We start from the raw sequence: 23,276 nt of genomic DNA on the forward strand, positions 1-23,276 counted from the left end.
AGAGTGTTACGGCCGTTTTCAATAACCTATCTATCCATCGAAACGGTGGATAGATAGATACTAGGGATAGACCAATCTGTCCTTTTGTGCTTGTTTACGTTTCAATATTCTATCTGCAGATAGCGATTCTTACTGGCCCCAGCGATCTATCCCTTCCTCTGAAATGAGGTTAGATAGACAACCAGAGATAGGAACTTTCATTATATATGCGCCTACCTGCGTTTCAAAAAAATTTGAAGTAAACCTCGATTGAAAAAAGTATCTCCGATAGTTCAGTTTTTTCATCTGTCGAGTTCGAGCAATAAGGGGTAGAGATAAGAGTTGGAAATTGTTATCAGGGTGCATTTCAGTGCTGTTTCCTTGACAATTGAATTGTAATTAACTTTGAAAAATGGATTATTTGAGTAACGACGACAGCGACATGGAATTATTAGAGATGATTGATGAGTTTGATGAAGAAAGTGAATCGGAAGAGACCATAATACAAAAAGTTCATGAAGCACGAGCTGATAACATGATTATTTTGAATGATTACGAGTTCACATGTAGAATTCAACTGAGCAAAGGTGCTGTGAGTGAATTATTGGATTTAATTAATCCATATTTGAGGGCGCAATGTGGGAAAATTGAAACCGAAGAGTTGAAGGATTCGGACAATCTTCTCCAACTCTCCTCTTTCAATTTATTGTTGGTAGCACTAATAGCTCTGCTGGTAATAACCCCATCAGCTGCTACAAATTCTACCAAACGCATGGCCTCTTCTTTAGTAATTGGTTTTGATTTAGGCTGAAAAAATCATTTCCTTCAGAACTTGAAATTAATGAAAAATGAATATCGATAACAACGGCGCTTTCATTTGTACTTACGGTTGAGGAATTCATTTTCAAGTATTGCGTGGTTGAGAATCTCGACCAACAATTATTGTGATGTATTTATTGCCGTATTCACCTTTCATTGAAAGACGTTTAAGCATAGAATCTCTATGGGAAAAAAGACATTAAGGAATTAAGCTCCTTTAATGAAACGGTGCATACGGGTATGTAGTCATACACAAACGATTAACCTTTTATACATAATCTAAAAATATTTACACTTTCTGGTTTCTAATACACTCCAGTATCTCAAACGCTAGAAATGAATTAATGATGTGAGGTCTTATATTAGTGTTCTGTGGTCTGAGCTGAATAGATTCCTATCTATCCTTGCCTTGAGATAGACAACGTCAAACCATAATTGTGAAATGCAAACCATAGATAGATAACTACAAGGATAGATAGGCAAACTGGAGATAGCGATCTATCCTTATCTTGGATAGGTTATTGAAAACGGCCGTTAGACATCTTACTGCAAACTATCACTTCAGCAAGAAATTTCGTCATTTGGCCATGGATAATGCGTAGTGCTTATGTTTTGCTCAGTCACATAACCAATCGGATTCAGAACGAATAGTCCGAAAGATGGCACCAAAAATAGCTATCTCATAGGTAACCAAAGATTTTTTGAGTTGAAACTCCGGTTTTACTCTAGAATGTAAACTTGAAACCACCTATCTGCCCGGCGTGAGCAGTCTTTTTAAAAATTATAAAAGATCGCTCAAAACTACCCAATTATCACCAAAATTAATGTTTCATATAAATTACCAACAATTTATACTGAATTGAAAGCATGAGCTTTTGCCGATGGGAATTGTTGCTCTTCTGAAATAGACAAAAAATATTTCAAAAAAAAACCATCGACTTCGTCACAGGCTACTAGCTTTATTTTTGTTGCGGATGCAACACTGAAAGAAATATGAAAACGTAAGAGATAAAAGTTGCCTTCGATGTCTATATAATATAGGTACAAACGAGTTATGATAAAAAACTATCGGCCACACTTCAATTTGGAAAGAATACATTTTCTGCTAAAAACAAGTAGAAATGACTGGGTAACGCTTGACAAAATGTTGAACAGCATGAGCCAGAATGATAAAAATAGTCCAATCAATTCTACTACAAACTTTTCTTCATTAATTATTTCTCGTCAACCTATTTTCATAAACTAGAATTTGTAATTTTTTTGTTGAAATTTCAACCGTTTTTTCTTTGTTGCGAGACTAATTGAATGTTTGAAAAAAAAAGTGGCAACATGTGGGGATGTTTATTGTTTTTTTTGACATATTGCAGCGACCATTTTCAATGGATGGGTAGTTTTGAGCGATTTTTATAATTTTTCAATTATTTTTATCTAAGTGAGCGACGGCTTACACCCAGCAGACAGGCGAGTTCAAGTTCATATTTAAACGTATAACCAAAGTGCCAATACAAACCTCTGATAGATCTTGAAGTTGTTGTTTTCGCTACCAGCTATCGGACTAAAATCATTTTATCTAGCAATTTCTGCAACTAACAGAAAACAGAAGAAATGAAAAAAATTGTGATATAAAAATAATTAAGAGAGTTTTTCTAACTTTGCGGATATAGCAACCCACACAGACGATACCGGATACATTCGAAATGAAGAATCGTTTTTTTCAGGCCGGATCCAAATATAAAACTTGTGAAACCGTTCGAATTTGAAGAAGATCGACCTTTTACCTCTTCCTGAAAAACAATTCTGAAAGTAGAAACGTCGAATATCTACTGTGGAACAACATGTTGCCGCAGCTTGGCAAAAAAAATATGACCCGTCATAGAGGGTGTCCAATAGTGGAACTTCTCGTGGGTCTTGTTTTGATGTTTTGAATGAAAAAATTCGTTCATTTACTTCTGACGAAATGTAGGTACTCGTAAACAACGAGATGTTTCAGGAAAAACTAGTGATCTGAATGATACTTAATGAAATATACTGTGGTTTTTGTGGGTAATATACAGGGTGTTCTATATGATGTAAAGATGATTCGGAACATATTCAGAATATTCAAAATATTCAAAATGCTTTTATATTATGTTTATGCAAAAATACACGATTTCGCTTTTATAATTTGAAACACTAAAACATTTGCGAGTAGTTCCAGGATAATGGATTGATTGATTGATTGAGCATAATGCTTATGCTCAAGACGGCCGCTCATTATATATCGTATATAATACGATATTCAACCCACCATAAATTTCAATGAGACTCATCATGTCTACATAATATCGATAAAAATTGGGTTTAATTCAACTTCATTTTTACATGTATAATGAGTGACCGTCTTGAGGATAATGATATTATTCTGGAACTCCCGGCAAATAAACAATAGCTCAAAATAAAGGAGAAGGAACGAACCCAATAATTGTTGCGGGAAGTTCATAATAGAATGCAATTCCAAACGGAATGACTATTCCCAGAAGTACCAGTCCATACATTACTTTCAAAGTCAATTCAGGCCACTTGCGTAAAGGAATCCAAATTAGTGGTGACAATATGAAGAGTTGCATATCAACTGAAAGGTACCAGCTCTGTCCAACACACTGTAAACATTATAAATTAATTTTCACTCAATTGACCATCCTGAATACTACTCGAAATATTTAATGATATTGAGCTATTTTTTTCATACTCAAAATATACTTTTACTAAAGTCAACTATATGTAATGTCAGTCATCAATTATGAACTATACAGACGACTTTAAGACTTCTGTTACAAATTTTGGCAGGTACGTAATGATGAGGTTGTTTTTAAGTTAGATTTACCACAATACACGGGAGTTTTTTTGCCGCAGATAAAATTAACATGAGTTGGAAATTTGATTCATACAAATATTGAACGTAGGCGAGTCACCAAAAAGAGAGACAAACTATGGAAATTATATTTTTGCACGACAATAGGTCGGATTACTGTTTCCTTTTTGTGAAAGAGTTTTCACTATATTCTTGGAATTGAAATATTCGAAGAAAAATCGTAAAATTTTCGTCGTATACGGGATTCGAATGCTCGTTCAATACATCTATCTAAAGCCGCCAACATCTAAGGTAAATGAAAGAATGAAATCGTGAATCAGACTAAAATTTTTGATAATTTTGTAGGCTTTATATTTCCATCTACGTTTTCGACTCCATCTTCATCTGGGTTATTAGAGATCACTAAAGGATTGGTATCTCGTTGAACAAAAAAATAGTTCTGCTTCCTGACCAAAGGAAACCTCCCTGTACTGCAAGTCCTCCCCCAACACAAAATTGAAAAGCACCCAACGAACTACCATTGGATGAGTACCATAATTTATTTTCCCTAACAAAACATAAAACTTTATTGTGTTCACTATTTGTAAATGAATGCCGGCACTCATAACAATCAAGCTCTTCAGGCACTGTAAAAGGTATCTGGTAGTAATTCAAGTAGAAGAGTTTTGTGCATTAAATCAATATATCACTGAATTTCCCGTGTTTTCAGTTAAATTCTGTTTAGATCAGATACTTTGGTGCTTTGAATCATAAATTTGCAGGGGATTCAATATTCTCGAAAACCACCTGCGCCCTCAAAATAAATTCCTTTAATTTTTTTTTAACCTACACCCTTCACCACTGCAGCTAAGCCGCGAGCTGTACCCCTGAAAATTGTTTTCTATGTCATTTTATCTGAGAATTCGATTGAAATTCAGTTTAGCACGTAACACTTCTTTAAGATGTCTCTGTGCTATCTGGGTTAAAAGGTAAGTAGTTATATAATAAGTATTTAAATGGACAAAATATGGAAATAAGACTAGGTATATCATTCTCATTTCTTGGTCTACTAGTTCCTGCCCATTTTCTTTGTAACGTCCAATTTTCAACATAAGTACTTCATATGAACTTAGGTGATTGAGGTCGAACAACTTTTACACCCTTCAAAATCCAACTTGAAATTGATTTGAATCATTGGGAGAACTTGAAATTATTATTTAAGGTACTTTGCCTTTCACTGAAATGGAAAGAAGGCACAAATTATTGAAAGATGTTTTTTACAAATATTAAAGGCGAATAAGGAGTATTCAAAAATTAAAACTAAAAAATAAAAAAATTTACAGCTACTATGTGATGTTCAGGGTAATAACTTGAGATTTAATAACTTTGGATTTCCACAGTGGTAATTCCCAACAACTTCCCTGTAACTGTTACTGGTTGACTGGGTAATCATCACTTGGACGACTTGTCCAAAGACCCTCCTGGTCAAAAGCAAGATATTAGACTATTATCAGTTTCAATATTGAGGGGATTTCTGACGACGAGAGTGATCCTTCACTAAGTCAATACAGAATTTTTGACGAAGAAATGTTGTTCTTCACACTACTACTAGAAGTAGTAGTGTGAAGATGTACCAATGATGAATAATTTTTCAATTAGTTATCGTCAAATCTTTGTATCAGTTTGATGAAGGTTATATTATTTACTTCTTCTCTCTCGTTTTCTGTTTTTTTGTTTCAGACATAATTTCGAAATGGAGAGGGAATAAAGAAATTTTTATGTCAATGGAAAAAAGCCCCTGCGTATTAAAACTGTTAATCAATTTTTCACAACCACTCTATTCGCGGGGAGATACGAAATAGTTTATTTGAACTCTCATTTCAATTAAAGTATTCGTTGTTTTGAATCTTCCTAATTTTACATAATTATTGTATTATCTAATGAAAAAATTTAAATTATTTACTCACCTCCTCACTACGATAGTTCTGAATATAAAGCAGGGCTGCCCACCACGATCGCTCGCAAGGTACTCCATTCGTCTTAACAATATGCCACATAGGTCCGTCGGCAAAATATGGTACTAATCCAGACCAACTAATATAAATAATGATAGCAAAAGCCGGTGTCAGTCTGCAAAATTTTGATAAATGAACTCGTATATTTTCATTTATGATGGATGATATTATCAATACTATTATTTAGACCAAAGTTACCAATTTACCTCAGGTATCGATGTAGATATAGCAGAGGTATATTTCTGATATTAGATTTCAAGCCAGGATCTTGTGATCTCAGCAAAGTATAGACACTCAATATTCCACCTATCGTGAAGAATGAATCCACTGAAACGGTTGCACCAAGAATTATCATACTTGAATAGCTTTGTATCCACTAAAAAGAAAAATATTAGTCTAGCAAAATAACATTTTGATACGCAGTGAATTTCGACAAAAAAAGTTGTAAAATTTTTTTTTTTATTCAATTTGTTCTAGACAAAATTTAAATTCCTTTTGTGTTGAATCCAATGCCAACTGCTGCCTTGATTCACTTTCACTCGGGAATTGAAAGGAACCTGGGAGATTTATATGGAAAAGGGTTTTCTTTTGAATTTCAATGAACAAGAAATGAACCTATAGCTATTTTCGCATACACAGTATACTAAATTCTGCGCAGAAAGCTCCACATTTCTTAGTTAAATAAGGAATTTTTGAAGATTCCGATAATAATTAAAGTGGTATCCAAAGATTATAAAGGGAAAACATAGGAAACGCCCTCAAATCTCATGTACTAAAAACTAACCACCTTTTGGTCTGTGTTTGCCACATTTGACAATGAGATGACACTGAAAACGTAGGTACTGTCAATACAGTTTTCTGTTTTACACTTATCGGCAAAATCGATCTACGCTATGAATTAATGAAGTTTGTTTATTGGTGAATTGAATATTTTGCAATTTGATTATTTTTTTTACTTGTAGGTGAGTTCATATGAAATTTTTCACAAGATTTAATTTCGTAAAATTAGAAGTAATTCATTTCATTCTGGGTGGAACGAAAGCTGGTTTTTTATAATACTTTTTACATTCTCACATTTTTGATTCATATAAAGGGTACAGGGAAAAACCGGCTAGGTCACTAATTTTTATATTTCGAGTCAAATTGTAGCCAATAAGAGAATGTACAAGAATTCTTAATCCCATGAACATAGGTAAACTCCTCCACCGAACGTTCTACAGAGCCAACACAGAAATAAAAAATCTATGTCGCAAGGGTCGTAGAAGAGTCGGCATTTCATTTATTACACACTATCAGGCCAATTGGTTTGCTGAAAAACACACTTTCCCCAAAGATAAATATAAGGTCTTCATCGCTGCACGTATGGTTACATTTATGGGTATGCTTCGGGATATCGGTTCTGACATAACCGAAGAAGATTTCATATTGTGTGGAAGAGGTCAGATGCCTGACACTTCAATAGAGATAGAGTCCGTAGATCCGTAGAATCGCAACATCAGAGATAGCAATGGTGAAAGGGTACAACAGGGACTTGCCTGATTACATTTTAGGGAACAACCCTCAAAAAAAATTTTGGAACTCTATAGTATTAGAGCTGTTCAACTCTATATCCCACCTGTGATAACATGTCACAAATCCTGAGATAAAGTCATGTAAAGGATTGTTAAAATTTGAGCGAAGCCCCCCTCCGACCTCTCTCTAGTCTACGCTCCTGACCAGCTCCGGTGGCCTTGTATGGTACCCCGATCCTGCGGTGCGCTGGTTGAACGACGCAGCGGCCTCACTTTCCGTGTTTTTCAGAAGTGAAAAACTACACATTTACGCATCTTCTTAAAGGATTCTCTTTGTTAACACTGTAGAATTCACTTCTCGCTGTTATAATTTTTGATTTTTATCACCTCGTTTAAGTCCACCTCTTTTTGTTAATCTCATTTTTCAAGTCTTCTCGCTCAATCCTGGTGCTAAATTGTTCTTCTCATAAGGTAAAGTACACTCAGACTACTCAAAACTATTAATTTCACCATTTTCATGATAATTTTGATGAAATGAGTCCACGTGCAAGATATTTCAGAATCTTGAAATAGATTCATAATCCTTGCTAGCACCGCTCAACTGAAACGTCCACTCAAGACAAATCGATCAATTGCTTTCGCAGAAATATATATTTTATTATATTTCGTAATTAATATAGATTTTCAGACTTCTCTAGATCTTCTCACATGAAAATGGGTATGCAGCACCAGGATTGAAACGTCTCAAGTCCATCTCAATAATATTGATTACTGATTTATTGTCTAATCATGATATTCCTTTTTATTAGAATCAGTTTAATCATTTTTTAAGACAACTCTTATGATCACCTCTATGTACAGGGTGGGGAAATTTCGATGTTTTAGCACTACAGCTTTTGAACCAGGGGAGATAGACAGAATCTGATACCCCATTCTCGTTCTCTTTTTCTGAGAAACTAACAAGAGTAGTACTCATTTTTGGACACCTCCTTTTGTTTTCGAGTTATTAGCGAAAATTGGAAAAATGGCGATTTCGAAATAAATTTATATCTCCGGTAATACTGATGATAGAGGTCTGAAATTAAAACATTATACAGGCACTTTTTCATGTAGAATCCAGTGGCGTGCTTGCCTTTTTAGCAGGATTTTTAATAACGAAGATATGACCCAAAGTTATGTTTTTTCAAATTGGAACACTAAATTTCTGTGCAATTTTTTGAAAGCTTAATTTTTACTGATTTCAAAAATATGTAACATCATATGGTTTGTATCAATATAAATAATAGAAAATAGCCAAAAACCTTTTTCGCAATATTTCTATGGTTATTCCATTTAAAAAAACATAACTTTGGGTCATATCTTCGTAATTAAAAATCCTGCTGAAAAGGCAAGCACGCCACTGGATTCTACTTGAAAAAGTGCCTGTATAATGTTTTAATTTCAGAGCTCTATCATCAGTATTAGCGGAGATATAAATTTATTTCGAAATCGCCATTTTGCCAATTTTCGCTTATAACTCGAAAACAAAAAAAGGTGGCCAAAAATGAGTACCACTCTTGTTAGTTTCTAAGAGAATGGGGTAACAGATTTTGTCTATCTCCCCTGGTTTAAAAGCTGTAGTGCTAAAACATTGAAATTTGCCCACCCTGTACATATGACTAATTACTGTTGTTGAGTTTCAGATGAATGAATCCTCATATTCTCCAGGGTGGGCCCTGGATGTAGCTGTTTTCCCGAGAACAGGATGTGAACACCTCAACTTTTTTTTTTTTTTTTGGTGTAGCAGGGGGAAAATCTGCAAACAGACGAACACACCCTCTGCTGAGGGGGAACAGTGGGGATTCTCACTCTCTGAGCTCGAGACCCACTAAAAACCCTTAACTGCTTCTTCATAGGTTCCGGGCATTTTGCCTATTAACCAGTTGACTCTTATGGTTTCTGGACTCTCACACGATCATAGTCGTGTTGATAGTTGTATGGTGCCTATAGCTTTTATAGGTTAAGCTCTTCTTTGGTTACATTTAAATCCTTAACTGATCTCTCGGTCTTCGGTGGTAGGTTCTTGACCTTCTAGCTTCTTCTGTTGGATCGTAGTCGACTAATCTTCGTAGTTCCTCATTTGGATGTTGTTTGGCTTTGTCGAATATCCTTTCCGCCTTTCTCTTCATAAATTCTGTAACTGGTTCCCATTCCAAGTCCTTGTAGATTTGTTTGTTCCTAACAAACCAGGGTACGTCCATCGCCATTCTAAGGAGTTTATTCTCAGTGGCCTGTATTCTCTTGATGTGGGTCTTGGCTGCGAAGCCCCATGCCGCCGATCCATATGTGAGTTGTGGTCGCGCAATAGTTTTAATCATCGTCAACTTGATGTTCTTATTCATATGACTTCTTCTGCCTATGAGTGGATAAAGTTTACTCATTGCGGCTTTTGTTTTATCAACAGCACATTTGATGTGGTTTTTCCATGTAAGTCCTCTGTCAAGCGTCACTCCTAGGTATGTTGCTTCATTTTTCCATTCAACCTCTTGTCCATCAACTTCAAGGTTTTCTTCCATCCTCAATCTTCTCTTTTGCAGTAATATTGCTTGAGACTTTCTTCCATTGATTTGGATTTTCCATTTGATGCACCATTTGAGTAATTCATCTATGGCTTCCTGCAGTCTCCGGTGTATGATCTCTGGGCGTCGATGTCTGAACGCTATTCCTGTGTCATCTGCGTACAAGGTGAGCATGTTCCTAGCATTCTTCGGGATATCATAAACGTATATTACGTAAAGCAGAGGTCCAAGTACCGATCCTTGGGGCACTCCCGCTTCCAATTGTCTGGTTTGAGAGGTTGCTCCATCTATCTTCACATAAAAGTTTCTATTCCTCAGATAATTCCTTATAATCTTGCATAGCTTGGTCGAATATCCTGCTCTTTTCATCTTGTAGATTAGGCCTTCGTGCCATACTCTATCAAAAGCTCTCTCGATATCCATCAGAACTAATCCTGTGGCCTGTTTGGTCTGCATTCCTTCGGTGACGTATTCTATGAGCCGTAGTAATTGGAGTTCAGTCGAGTGTTCTCGTCGAAATCCAAATTGTTCGGGTGGGATTATCTTCAACATTTCTGTTTCCTCATTCAGCCTTTTGGCGATAACCCTCTCGACGACTTTTCCTAGTGCTGATAGTAGGCTGATTGGTCTATAATTTTGAGGAAATTTCCGTTCCTTTCCAGGCTTGTTGAAAACTATCATTTCTGCAGTTTTCCATCTCTTTGGGTAGTATTCGGTCCTCATCACTCCGTTTGTTATATTCGTCAAGGCTGCTATTCCTTTTCTAGGCAATTTCTTCAACATATAATTCGTTATCCTATCTTCTCCCGGTGCTTTCCGGTTTTTCAGTTTCATTATGATCTCTTTGATTTCTGTTGGTGAAGCCGGTTTTGGAATGATTTCGGTTTCCGGTGGTTCCATCATCAGTTCTTCGTTTGCCTCCACTTCTTCTTCTAGATCTTCATTGTCATCATCATTTCTGTAATTTATTCTGGCTTCTCTCTCAATTGTGTCGGCAAGTGCTTCGGCTTTTTCAAGTCTCGTATATACCATTCCGTTTGCTCCATGCAGTGGAGGTATAACTGTCTGTTCTCGTCGTAAGCGTTTTTGCATTTTCCAAGCCGAGTGATCTATTGTATTCAGTTCCCTTAATCTCTGGTGCCATCTGTTATTACGCAGTTCTGTTAAAGCATTTTTCAATATCTGACTATGCTTATTCAGTTTCTTCTTGTCTTCTTCTCTTTTTGTTGTTCTGTAGATTTTCCTGAGTCTTCTGTTCTTTTTTATAAGTTCCTTTATATCCCTTGGCGTATCTCCATGTGAATGTTTCGGAATTGGTTTCCTTATTCTCTTGGTGCTTTCTTCATAGGCTTCTTTTATATGATTTTCCAATTTTTCAACTGCTTCATCTAATTCATCCTGGGTGTTTATTTGGGGAATTTCCCTGATTTTCTCCTGAAGTAAATTCTTATATTTCTTCCAGTCTGTGCGTTCCTTGGTTTGTGTCTCTTCTTCGTTTCTTGGGCCATGTCCCACTATGAATTCTATGGGATTGTGGTCTGAAGTTCCGTCTTCTATTGTATCAATGCTGATTTCTTCAGTGATGTCTTTCATTACGACAATGTCCAGTACATCGGGTAGTCCATTTACTCTTGGTATGTAGGTCGGTATATCAGGTCCTATCACAACTGCATTAAGTTTTTCAGCATAAATCTTCAGTCTTCTCCCGTTTGTATTTTCCACCCTACTGTTCCATTCCTGCGATTTGCAGTTAAGATCACCAATTATGATTTTCGGGTGTCTTCCTTCTAGTAGCATTTTTAGATCCTCTTCCAGCATGTCCTTATCCGGTGATTTATAAGTTGAAATAATCTTCACTTGCCCTCGATTAGTATTCACAATAATCGATATTGCTTCTACTTCTTGTCCATTGAATATTTGGTCGAAATGGTGATCCATATTCTTTCTAGCCAGTATAGCAACGCCACCTGTGCTGTTAGGTCTATCATTTCTGTAAATATCGTAATTGGGAAATGCTATCCGAACGTTGGGGTTAAGTCTCGTTTCTTGAAGAGCTATGACATCCGGTCTCTTCTCTTCAATCAGTTCTTCGAATTCTGATCTGCGGGCTCTCAATCCTTCGACGTTCCAAGAGACGATTATGAGATTGTTCTTTATCGTCGTGTCAGCCATTAAATATTCTTAATAATTTGCTGCATCTTCTTCTCAATCTCTTTCTCCAGATTCTGCATCATCGTGCTGAGGAGGTTTTTCGTGAACTTATCCAGTTCCTCAGTGATTCCAGAAATTCCTTTTCTGGTTTCGGCTTTTTTGACGGTTTTTGCCTTTTCCGTCTTTTTCTCTGGTTTCTTCGTCTCTTTGACTGCTTCGGTTGCAGTTTCCTGGGGTTTCTTCACTTCTGAAGAGTTTGGGGATGGCCTCGGTGTATTTTGTGTTGGCCTCGAGCTGGTCTGGTTCGATCTTGGCGATCTCTTGGTCTTTTTAGTGACCAATTTCCATTCGCTACATCCCTTGTAGCTGGCTGGATGTCCTTGCTCTCCACAGAGAACACAAGAGGCATTTCGCTCCTCGTTCTCCCTGGTGAGCGTACACTCCTTGGAGCTGTGATTACCGGAGCATTTCACGCACCTCCATGGAAAAGTGCACTTACTTTGGGCATGTCCATATCGCTGACAGCGGTAACATTGTCCAGGCCCGGTCGTCCTTCTCTTAGGTTCAACAACACAGTTCATGTTGTAGAGCCTTCTCACCTCGAAGATACCCTTATTCTGGGTTTTAACCAGCAATAAGGGCATCGGCCTCTTAGTTATATTTGAGGTCATTCTTATGACCTCAGCATCGACGATCCCTTGATCCTTGAGGTCGTCAAGGATCGTCGGGATATCTGCATCCAGCGGTAGATATCTCACTACCGCATAGATTTTCTTTTCTTCCTCCCGTTGAAGAGTGTAAAACTCCCTATTTATTTTATGAAGGAAGTCCGTCATTCTTCTGTGGTCTTCCGCGGTTTGTGGAACGACCCTAATTCCGTCCTTCACAGTAGTCGCTCTGCTGTAATTTATTCCGTTTCGCATTAACGCGTTGGAAATTGACGTCCATTCGGACGTACCCCTCAGGGTAACTGGGGGAATTTTTTCTTTTCTCTCCACTGGAGTGGTTTTCTCTTGAGCTGGGGTTTCCAAGACTCTTTTCTTGTTTGCCTCTTCATTTGACGAGGAGCTATCCTTTCTCACTCTTTTGGCGGGTGGGGAAATTTTGGTTTGAGGGGTTTTGACCACCTCCATCTTCTGTTTTTGAACCGGTAAGTTCACTTCTTGGACATTTTTCAAAATAATGTTCTTCTTGAGTGCTTTGGAGTAAGGACTTTCCTTATTTCCCTCCTGCAACTCGAGCCTCTCCCTGAGATTTTTAATCTCAGCAACTAAGCTAGATACGCATCTATCTAACTCATTCACCCTCGCTTTCAAACTTGCGTTCTCCTCTCTCAAAATATCGTGTTCGGACACGACATTAGCGATTTCTGGCGCGTCTTCTTCCATTACGGACTCGCAGTCCGAATGGTCAGACATTTTAGAATCTAATTAATAATTACTTCGCTACTCAAAGAAATTGGAAATAAAATTTTTCAAGACAAAAGAAAAATATATCTCATGCATAAAAACAAAACGGCTCATCAAAAATTCTCTACGCTATGAGAATAATCAGAAAGAAAGATACGAAAAATAAGCTCACCTGATGTTTTCTGCAGTACCAACGAGAAAATTCTCTGGACACTTAGGATGAACACCAACTTTGAAAACTTTAACGAATTAAAATTCCGATAACAAATATAGAACCTACACAACTTCACAGACGGAATCAAATATTCCGTAGCTTGGTTAGTGGGCACTTTCACCTCCGCTTTCACTTTTACGGCACTGTGACTTTCTCGTCCGCTTTCTCTTTTATAGCACTAGGAGCACTGTAGCACGTCTTCTCCTGTCAAGCGATTGACTCGGAATGAAATTGATAAAAAAATGAACACCTCAACTTTGGTTAAAAGAACATTGATATTGCTCGATACACTCTCGACCCAGGCTCCACCCTAGAAAGTCTGCTCGAGTACTCATGTACACTCATTTGGTATGATCTACTCCTTATAATTTGTACTCTCAATGATTCTTTTCCACATTCATTCATCGGACTCAACATACATGTTAGTTTTCTCAGCCTTCAGCACATCTCAAAAATCAACCATTAGTGATTCAACTCAGTACTTTCTTGACTTCTCTTAATTTATCAATTGTTTCTTCTGTTTTTCTGATGAACGTTTTAATCGTGCTTACTTGTAAGCAGTTCGTGTCTGTAAATGTTGGATTCAATGATAAATCTTTGCACTCTTCAAGACCAACACAATGTATATGAATTACACTATGTTCTTCTCAGATTACTTATGATTGTTCTTTTCATTTAATTAATTATTATTGAGCTTCTCATTTAATTACAATTCATTGGCCTTATCATATTATTTTTACTATTCTAGTGCTTCTCAAATTCATTACTTTTGTGGTTCTCATTTATTTTGTGCGACTATTGTTCTGCTCATACTTACATTATACTTATTGATCAACTCTTGTTTAATGTATCGATTTCTCGTTGATGATCAGACTTAGACATTGCAATTTCACCTCTGGCCTATTTCTCTGTACTCTCGCGTCTTCTCTTTAAAATTCAGTATTCTAACCTTCGCGTTTTCTGATGGAATGAAGAGGCTCTCGCAATCAATTTTCAATTGATTGCTCTATCACTGTGTAACCGTTGTGTTAATATTGAATTTATTCCTCAACGTCTAAGTCTGACATCAAGTGACTTCTCATTTGAACTGCTCTGGACCATCTCTTGTTTTTAGTTGAATAATGTCTCTCTGAGTCTATAGATGTTGTTAATATTAGTTTGCTTTCTCTGTATTAGCTTCATGCAGGTGACATAATCATTTTATGATTGTGAACGATATTCAATAAATGTTTTTATACCATCTCCAACTCAATCATCTTTTCATACAGTCCACTACTCTTTAATAACAAAATCATAACACCCTCGATTTAGAACAAGGATCAATGTCGTGGCACTTTCAAGTATAACCCCTGTGGATGCTCACACGAAACGGAAACAGACTGCGAAGGATCCCCAAAATGTATCCATTGTCAATCCCCTCACTTGTCCAATAAACAGAATTGCAAAGAATACATTAGGTAACAAAAACTGCGCGAAATTATGGCTCTACATAATGTTTTGCTATATGAAGCAAACATTGCCACCTGACCTCAGTCGGGATCTCTTCCCTTTGGGTTCTCAAAAACTAATCCTCCTGGACCTTCAACATCTGTAAACAACAATGCCAGATACTTTGCGTCAGTCGTTAGGGGTAGTAATAAACCAGCAAACAAAAGTATAGAAAAGAAAGTAATAGGATATGATAAAGTTTCCCATGTCACAGCTTTGCAAGTACTCCCTAACTTTTCTGAAACAACCCACTACCTCTGATAATCAGGCCCCCCCCACGGTGAGAGGGTCATCAAAGAATCAGCGAAAGCAGTAAATTAGTGTTGCCAAGATTCTTCACCAAGAATTGGCACTAAAATACCAACTTCTAAGTCCGAAAAAGGTTCCTTATTACAATTATCATCCGGATGCTCTATTGGAAAATGAACATCACAAATTAGAAAGAGGTCTATAATTGCTGACAAGTGCTGGATCACCCCTTTTCAATACAGGTACAATTTTGGCAATCTTCCAAACTTTTGTATATATCTTTGTCTTAATCACTACATTAAAAATATGGCACAATGGGGTGGCGAACACACGAATGCAGTCTTTCACTATAAAACTCGGGATTTCATAAAGACCAGCTCTATACTTTGCACTCAGTTTTGGACGCAAAAAGAATGTCCTGCACACTAACAGAGTCGACATGAATCAAATTCTGATCAACACACTCGTTGTGACAATCGAAAACCACATCAGATGTCTCATCATACACACTACCAAAATATACAGCTAGGGCATCAACTATGTCTTTCGGTCTGCCATACCGCATTTCATCCTTGTCAAATATAACACCAGGCAAACGAGAGCTAGGCCTCGTCCTCCGAAGGAATGACCAGAATTTCGATGGATTACTGGCTAAATCCATCTCAGAGCTACGAACAAAATCACCATAAGCTTGTTTTATCTCATCTTATCTTTAACTATACTACGCATTGTCTTAAATTCATTCCAATTCTTAGATCTTGGTATTCTTTTGTATTTCTTGAATGTATGATGTAATGTATGTAATGTATGATGTACGACATTTATAAAAATGGCTTCGAACACGATAAAACAATGCGTTAAAATTGTTAAATTATTTCATGAAAATCAGCATTCTGTGAAAAGTGTTTTTGGAAAATTACGTGAATTTTATAGTTTACATAATCGTCCATCTGAAAGCACTGTTGGTCGAATTCTTAAGAAATTTCATGAGACCGGTTCGATGATAATCGAATTTTTGTGACCTGAATTAATGAATATTGATAAAGAGGACATTTGGTTTCAACAGGATGGCGCTACACCTCACTTTAAAAATGACACAATTGATTTATTGGAACAATAATTTCCTGGACGAATAATCTCAGAAACGCTGATGTCAATTGCCCACCAAGACCATGTGATTTGACATCGTTGGACTATTTTTTTTGGGGTTATGTGAAAATCCAGGTCTATAAGAATAATCCACAATCGATTCCTGAACTAAAGAATGAAATTATTCGTGTCATTAGTGAGATTTCATCGAAAATTTAAACAAAAGAGTAAACGTCTGTAGAGCTGCAAGAGGAGGCCATTTGGCAAATACTATTTTTCGTACATAAATGTCATAACTGATATTTCAATTACCAATAAAAAGTTTTTGAAAACGATTGAAAATTATGTGTTTTATTTATTTAAAAAAAAAACCGCGTAATTTGAAACACCCTTTATTATTACGATGGCGGGCCAAGATGGCGCAAGTGAAAGTGACTCTGTCAAAAGTAGTAAAGAAAGCGAATTTAAATGCATCCAATGCAGAAAAAAGGTGGTGAAACCAGTCAAGTGCTATAAATGCTTGGAAAACTTCCATCCCAAATGTATAGAACAGGCTGCAATTCAAAAATACACAATTTGCAAACACGAAGAAGCCAATGTCAACAAAATGGCGAGAGAAATTGGACAACTACAAAAGAATAACAATATCTTGAACATTGAAGTAACATACCTCAGGGAATTACTGAAGGAATCACAAGAAAAGGACAAAATACTGATGAAGAATAATGCTCTGCTCATTGATAAAATAAAAATACAAGATCAGGAAATCATAAAAAACAAAAATTCAAGTGAAGTTAAAACCGTAAACAAAGGAGAAATAACAGGCAATCAAGAACAAAGACAAGATAGTAAGAAACTCAAACATGGACAGAACACTACGACAGAAGAGAATAATTAAGGAACCTACACAGAAAAGACAGCTACGACAGCTCTAGGAACACTAGGACTACCAACTCCCAGACCTAATCAAACAAACGTCAAAAACAATAGGTCAGAAATGGGTCAAATAGCCTATGTTGATATTGAACGTCAAATCAGCCAAAACAAAGAGCAAATATCAACGCATCGAGATAATGAATGCTAGGTAGCTGCTAGGGTTCATTAACCTACCTGATGAGTCCGACCCTAGCAGTGGGACGAAACAATCACCCCAAGAGCACGCCATTCTTCAAATGGCGTGAACTCACCCCAGCACATACCGCCAAAGTGGTGACCCCGACGTGATGAGGGAGGGCCGTCTTAACGACGTATCCCAGAAGGCCAGACCGGTTGAGACAATAGCTCGCTCACAATGCACGCTCCCATCTCTGGTATTTCTGACGCTACTCTAGACGCCCTTTCCCATCTCCGTAAACGGCGGTACCCTGCCTACCGTATCGCATCGCTTCCCCAGTCAGCGCCGCTGGTGGGGGAGTGTTGTGGCGGCGTAGTTGTACCCATGGTAGAAGAATACTTCATCTCACCATGATGGTACCAAGGGTAGCCAAACGATGGCATCACTGCGCACGACGGTTGCGATCACAGGGTAGATTATACGTCTATTGCGGTGCAGCATACGCCAAACGATGGCGCCACCGGCGACGCAACACTCTATACCCTCGACGTAACCGGCGTTTATAGCAGGCACAAACTACGCTGTTTCGGCGATTGTCGTAGGTAGCTGCTAGGGTTCATTAACCTACCTGATGAGTCCGACCCTAGCAGTGGGACGAAACAATCACCCCAAGAGCACGCCATTCTTCAAATGGCGTGAACTCACCCCAGCACATACCGCCAAAAATCTTCCGGAGTCATCCAATGATAGTGATGTGGCTACCGATCTTTTGGGTTGTGTTGACCACGCGTTTGGGTAAAACGCGACCAGCTGCCCCCCCTCGGATGCTGAAAGTATCCTTATCTAATCCTGAGATCGTTAATTCCCTGTTGCGAAATAAGAAAAAACTCTTGAATAGCGATTCTTTCAAGGGTTGCATACTTTCCGATGATAAAACACCGCTGCAGCGCAAACATTTAGAATCGTTGCGCGTTGAACTCAGGGAGAGGGAACAAGCTGGGGAGAAAGACCTTACCATTAAGTATCTTCGAGGGGAGCCAGCTATTGTAACCAAAGATTCTGTCACGAAGCCAAAAAATCACCCTGTTCACTGTGCGAGTGGACAGTAATCTATTCTAATGTACAATCATTATGCTCTAAATACCGTGAGCTACTCGCCTTCGTTCAGGTGCACAATCCTACCTTAATTCTTGTAACCGAGACATGGCTTCACTCCGGTATACCGGATTCATCTGTGAGTATACCAAACTACATGCTCTATCGCAGTGATTGTGCCACGACGATTGGACATGACGGTGTGTGCGTGTATGTTGGAGAGGATATTATTGGCGCATCCACCATTTCCGTATCTTCTGTAAACGCGCCAGGCATTGACAACTTATTCGTCGATATTAAATTTAAGGACTTTGCTATCACATTTGGATGTGTATACCGCCCACGAGCTTGTACTGGTGATATCACGCTGGTTGAGCACATTAAACAGCTTGCAGAGAGGAGAAACGTATTTCTTGCCGGGGACTGTGATCTGGGTCTGCTCCAGCTGGTGGATAGACCTACGAGATATCGATCGGGGCAGCAACCATCTTTGCTGGACCTTGTTCTTACCAATGATTCCGACCTTGTAGCGCAGATTGATTACTTTCCGCCTTTTGGAAAATTGGATCATGTCACCCTCCAAGCTAAAATTCAGTTTAATACATCCACCCAGGTGAGCAGCAGGAAAAAGATCGATGTCATCAATTACGCGGGGGTGAACACTTCGATCTCTGACATTGATTGGACGGAGCGGTTCGTGGGTTTGGATGTTTCGGCGATGTGGAATGACTTCGCTCACGTTGTACAGTCGGCGCTCAAAGACAATACTAGATCAAAGCTTTTCCACGATAATTCATCCTGTCCATGGATTAACAGCAGTATCCGTGAAATGATCAAGCATAAGCGTAGATTATGGCGGAGGTACAGGAGGTGCAGGCGACCCGAAAACTACGATGATCACCGTAGATACGCGAATCGGTTGTCGGACAAGATTGATGTTGCTAAGAGAGAGTATGAAGAAAGATTGGTGTCCTCCAAGAATAGAAAGAGTTTCTTTAAATACGTCCGCTCCTTCTTCAGGACCAAGTCATCTGTGCCGCTTGTGAGAACTAGGGATGGTGTAACCATCGAGGGATGTGGGGGATCAGCTGAGGTATTTGCCGAATCATTCGCTGCCTCCTTCACGGCTGAGCCGGATGGTCCAATGCCTGCTATTGGATGTGACCGTTGTAGTGATTGCTTGAGTTCGGTCCAGTTCACTCCCGAGGCTGTGTTGGCGCAGCTTCGTGTCCTGAGGGTTGACTCATCTCCTGGTATGGATGGCATTAGCGCGGCGGTTCTGAGGAGGTGTGCTGCCTCCTTGTGTGTTCCGCTGGCGATGATTTTCACGGAGTCTTTCCGCTCTCATAGATTGCCGTCTCAATGGTTGCAAGCATCAGTAACGCCTATCTTCAAAAAAGGCGATAAACTATCTCCTGATAACTATCGTCCGATCAGTTTAACATCTGTATGTTCAAAAATTTGTGAGCGCCTGATAATGAACGAGATGATAAAATTTCTACTTTCAAATAACATCCTGCCCAGTACTCAGCATGGTTTTTTACCGGGCCGTTCCGTTCTCACCAACCTTTTAGAGACTATTAATGAATGGACGAGGGCTTTAGATGGCGGCATTCCAACTGATGTCGTTTATTTGGACTTCTCGAGAGCTTTCGACCGAGTTCCTTACAGGCGCCTCCTATTTAAGCTCGAGCACTTTGGAATCAGAGGTGATTTACTACTATGGATCTCCGCTTTTCTGCAAAACAGAACATTTTCCGTCAGGGTGTCCGATTGTTACTCTAAAACCAGATCTGTTGCCAGCGGCGTACCGCAGGGATCGGTTTTGGGTCCCCTTCTTTTTTTGATATACGTCGCCGACTTACCCCATATTTTGATATCACCCTGTTCGCAGTTTGCGGATGACACTAAGATCTACAACAACCCTTTGTCTCATTATTCCCTGCTGCAGTCGGACTTGGATGCTCTATCGCGCTGGTCAATGGATTGGCTGCTCGATCTCAATCCTGAAAAATGCGTTGTCCTACACATTGGAAGGGGGAACCCGAGGCGCCCGTATTTCCTTGGTGGGTGTCCACTCGCCACCACGGAGGCACATGAGGATTTGGGACTGACGATAACGTCCGATTTGAGCTGGTCCCAACATGTAGCGAAGATCACTTCGAAGGCTAGAAGCCTCGTTTTCGCGATGTCAAAATGTTTCCGTGGCTGTTCCCCTACTGTCTGCTGTAATATATACAAAACCTACATAAGGCCGATTCTTGAATTTGCTGGCCCAGCCTGGTGTCCTAACCTGCGGACAGACGTGAATCAGTTGGAGGCAGTGCAGCGGTGGGCAACGCGTATTTGCTATGGTCGCAATCGACCTAGCTACGAGGAAAGATTGCGTGTCTTTGGTTTGACCTCTTTCGAGGAGCGTCGACTCAGAGGTGATCTTATATTCGCCTATAGAATTATGAACGATGTGATGGGAGTCGACCTAACATCCTTATTTACCCGTAACACTAACAACCTACGAGGGCACATGTTCAAATTGATGAAAGAAAAATTTAAGACTACCCAAAGGCAAACTTTTTTTTCTAATAGAATCTTCACGGCCTGGAACAGACTGCCAGCGGATGTTGTGGGTGCGACAAGCGTGAACAGTTTCAAAAACGGATATGATGCATATCGGTCTCTTCCAACCAACATGGTTGTGCTTTTGCTGACTCTTCTTCTGTGGTGCTTTTTTCTGTGTTTACCTGTTTGTGTTTCTTCATATAGTTTATAATATTCACTGTACTGCCTGCATATTCACTGTACTGCCTGTATTTTTTTTTTCTGTACATATTTATATTTGTATTCTGAGCTACAAAGGCTAAGCCTCAGCTCTTACTGCATTAATAATAATAATAATAATAATAATAACTTCCATCACCCCAACGATCCCTTTCAACTGGAGTCAAAACGGAAGAGAAAAAAAGGCGAGTAGTGACATCTGGTCTCATTTTGATAAAAAAATATCGGAAATTAAAACCTTCTCGACTCCATCGTCAATGGTTGCACTTTCAATTAGGCAATATTTAGAAATGCCACCATTACAAAGACAAAAAGGTCCTTTAGAATTTTGGAGTAAGCACGAATTGATATTGCCTGAATTATACGAATTAGCAACAAAATATTTGTGTGTCCCTGGAACTTCAGTTCCATCAGAAAGAATTTTTTCAAAAACAGGGCAACTCACAAATTCAAGGAGGAATAGGATGAATCCCAAAATTCTAGATCAAATCATATACTTGAATTGCCAGAAATAATTTTATTTTTATTCCTTTATTTTCAATGAAGTATTTTGTATTGTCCCAATGTCCTTAGTTCAAACTAGAAATGTTTTTTCAACAGAGTAGTCATTTGTATTTTACTCTATTCTTTCTTTTTATCCATGTGCAATATTGAAATGTGTGTATATATGTATTCAATAAAATTGTCAAAAAAAATAGTTCGTTATAATTAAAACTATCCACCGATTTAAACCCATCATCATCAAAATATTGTTTTTCATCGTGTAGACCAAAATATGACCCATTTTCAAACATAACCCTTATGTTTCGAGAAACTCTACTGGAATCAATCTTTTTCATGAATCATTGGAACTCTTGCTACCCTAATCATTCAACACTTTTTCATTGATTTTTTGTACTAACACAAAAATCTAGTGTATGGTATTTCCGAAAAGGCAATCGCGTTAAATTCAACACAAAGTGTCACTGACACTTCTCATTTGAGAGATCTGGGAATTCATGTCATCCCGCGCACATGGTTGATACAAATTGATCGGAAATACACCTTATAAAAGGTGTATTTCCGATTCCGAAGGGGCCGAGATGTTGAGGTACCTTTTCAAATTGACACACTGTTACTCTCACAATTTGAATGAGGTTTTCGCATAATATTCACTAATAATAATTGATATGTATGTATATATTTCATAACTCACAGGTATAAGGTCCAAATAATTATCTATTGAAGCCTCCACAATAGAACCATATGTATGTCCTGCTATAACCCATATAATACTCAATGTTTTCAAGCCATTCAAGCATAACAACTGACTTGGGTTTCTTGATGTTTGACATAGCTTTTTTCCGTTAGTGTAGAAAGAAAATGCCACAAGTACGTCATGATAAGGTTCTGTAAAAAAAAAATTATTTTCAATGAACTGATCATCATGGATCATGGAGAAAATTCTAGTTGAGAGAATCGATTCTAATAGCACCATCTTCATTGCAGGTGACTTCAACATTGAATTGAAGGATAGGAATGTTGTTAAAAATAGGTTTTTCTAATTAAAAATTTTTGTCTAATTACAAAAATAATCCTACCGTGCAGAAAATCAAACAACAGTTAGACAACTTAAAGTTAATATCTGAATTTGACGTTTCATTCCAATCACAATACAATAAATTGAAAAGAGATTATGATATTCTATTGAACTCAGAGGAAAGTAAATTATATGAGGACAGAATCAAAAGATCTGATTGCGAATTAAAATCCATGTGGACTATATGTCGTGTAATAAAAGAAAAGACTATAACTCAAGAAAATATTGTTTGTGAAGATCCTATAAAGTTATCGAATGACTTCAATGAACATTTTATAAGAGTTATAAAAAATATCCATATGAGTCAAAAGTCAATTCCCTTCGTAAATAATCTTGGAGAAAATGACAAATTTATGTTCCTCAAACCTGTGAGCATTGATGAATTGATTGGCTTATCTAACCAGCTGAAAAACAAACACTGTCGTGGGTACAATGATATACCGGTAAGTCTTTTAAAA

General features: G+C 38.1%; 1 protein-coding gene across 1 annotated transcript in view; it reads right to left on the minus strand.

Annotated features, from left to right (window-relative positions):
• The window catches only part of LOC123312827 (nose resistant to fluoxetine protein 6-like), a 73,188-nt gene that overhangs the window by 17,880 nt on the left and 32,032 nt on the right, over positions 1 to 23,276 (minus strand). Inside the window, exons 5-8 of the mRNA XM_044897342.1 lie at positions 22,435 to 22,628; positions 5,850 to 6,019; positions 5,596 to 5,758; positions 3,253 to 3,437 (exon numbers count right to left, since the gene is read on the minus strand). Of these exons, the coding sequence (XP_044753277.1) occupies positions 3,253 to 3,437; positions 5,596 to 5,758; positions 5,850 to 6,019; positions 22,435 to 22,628 (712 nt within the window). The remainder of the gene's footprint in view (positions 1 to 3,252; positions 3,438 to 5,595; positions 5,759 to 5,849; positions 6,020 to 22,434; positions 22,629 to 23,276) is intronic.

The sequence above is a fragment of the Coccinella septempunctata genome, chromosome 5, assembly GCF_907165205.1.
Source record: "Coccinella septempunctata chromosome 5, icCocSept1.1, whole genome shotgun sequence".
NCBI classification, from domain to species: Eukaryota; Metazoa; Arthropoda; class Insecta; order Coleoptera; family Coccinellidae; genus Coccinella; species Coccinella septempunctata.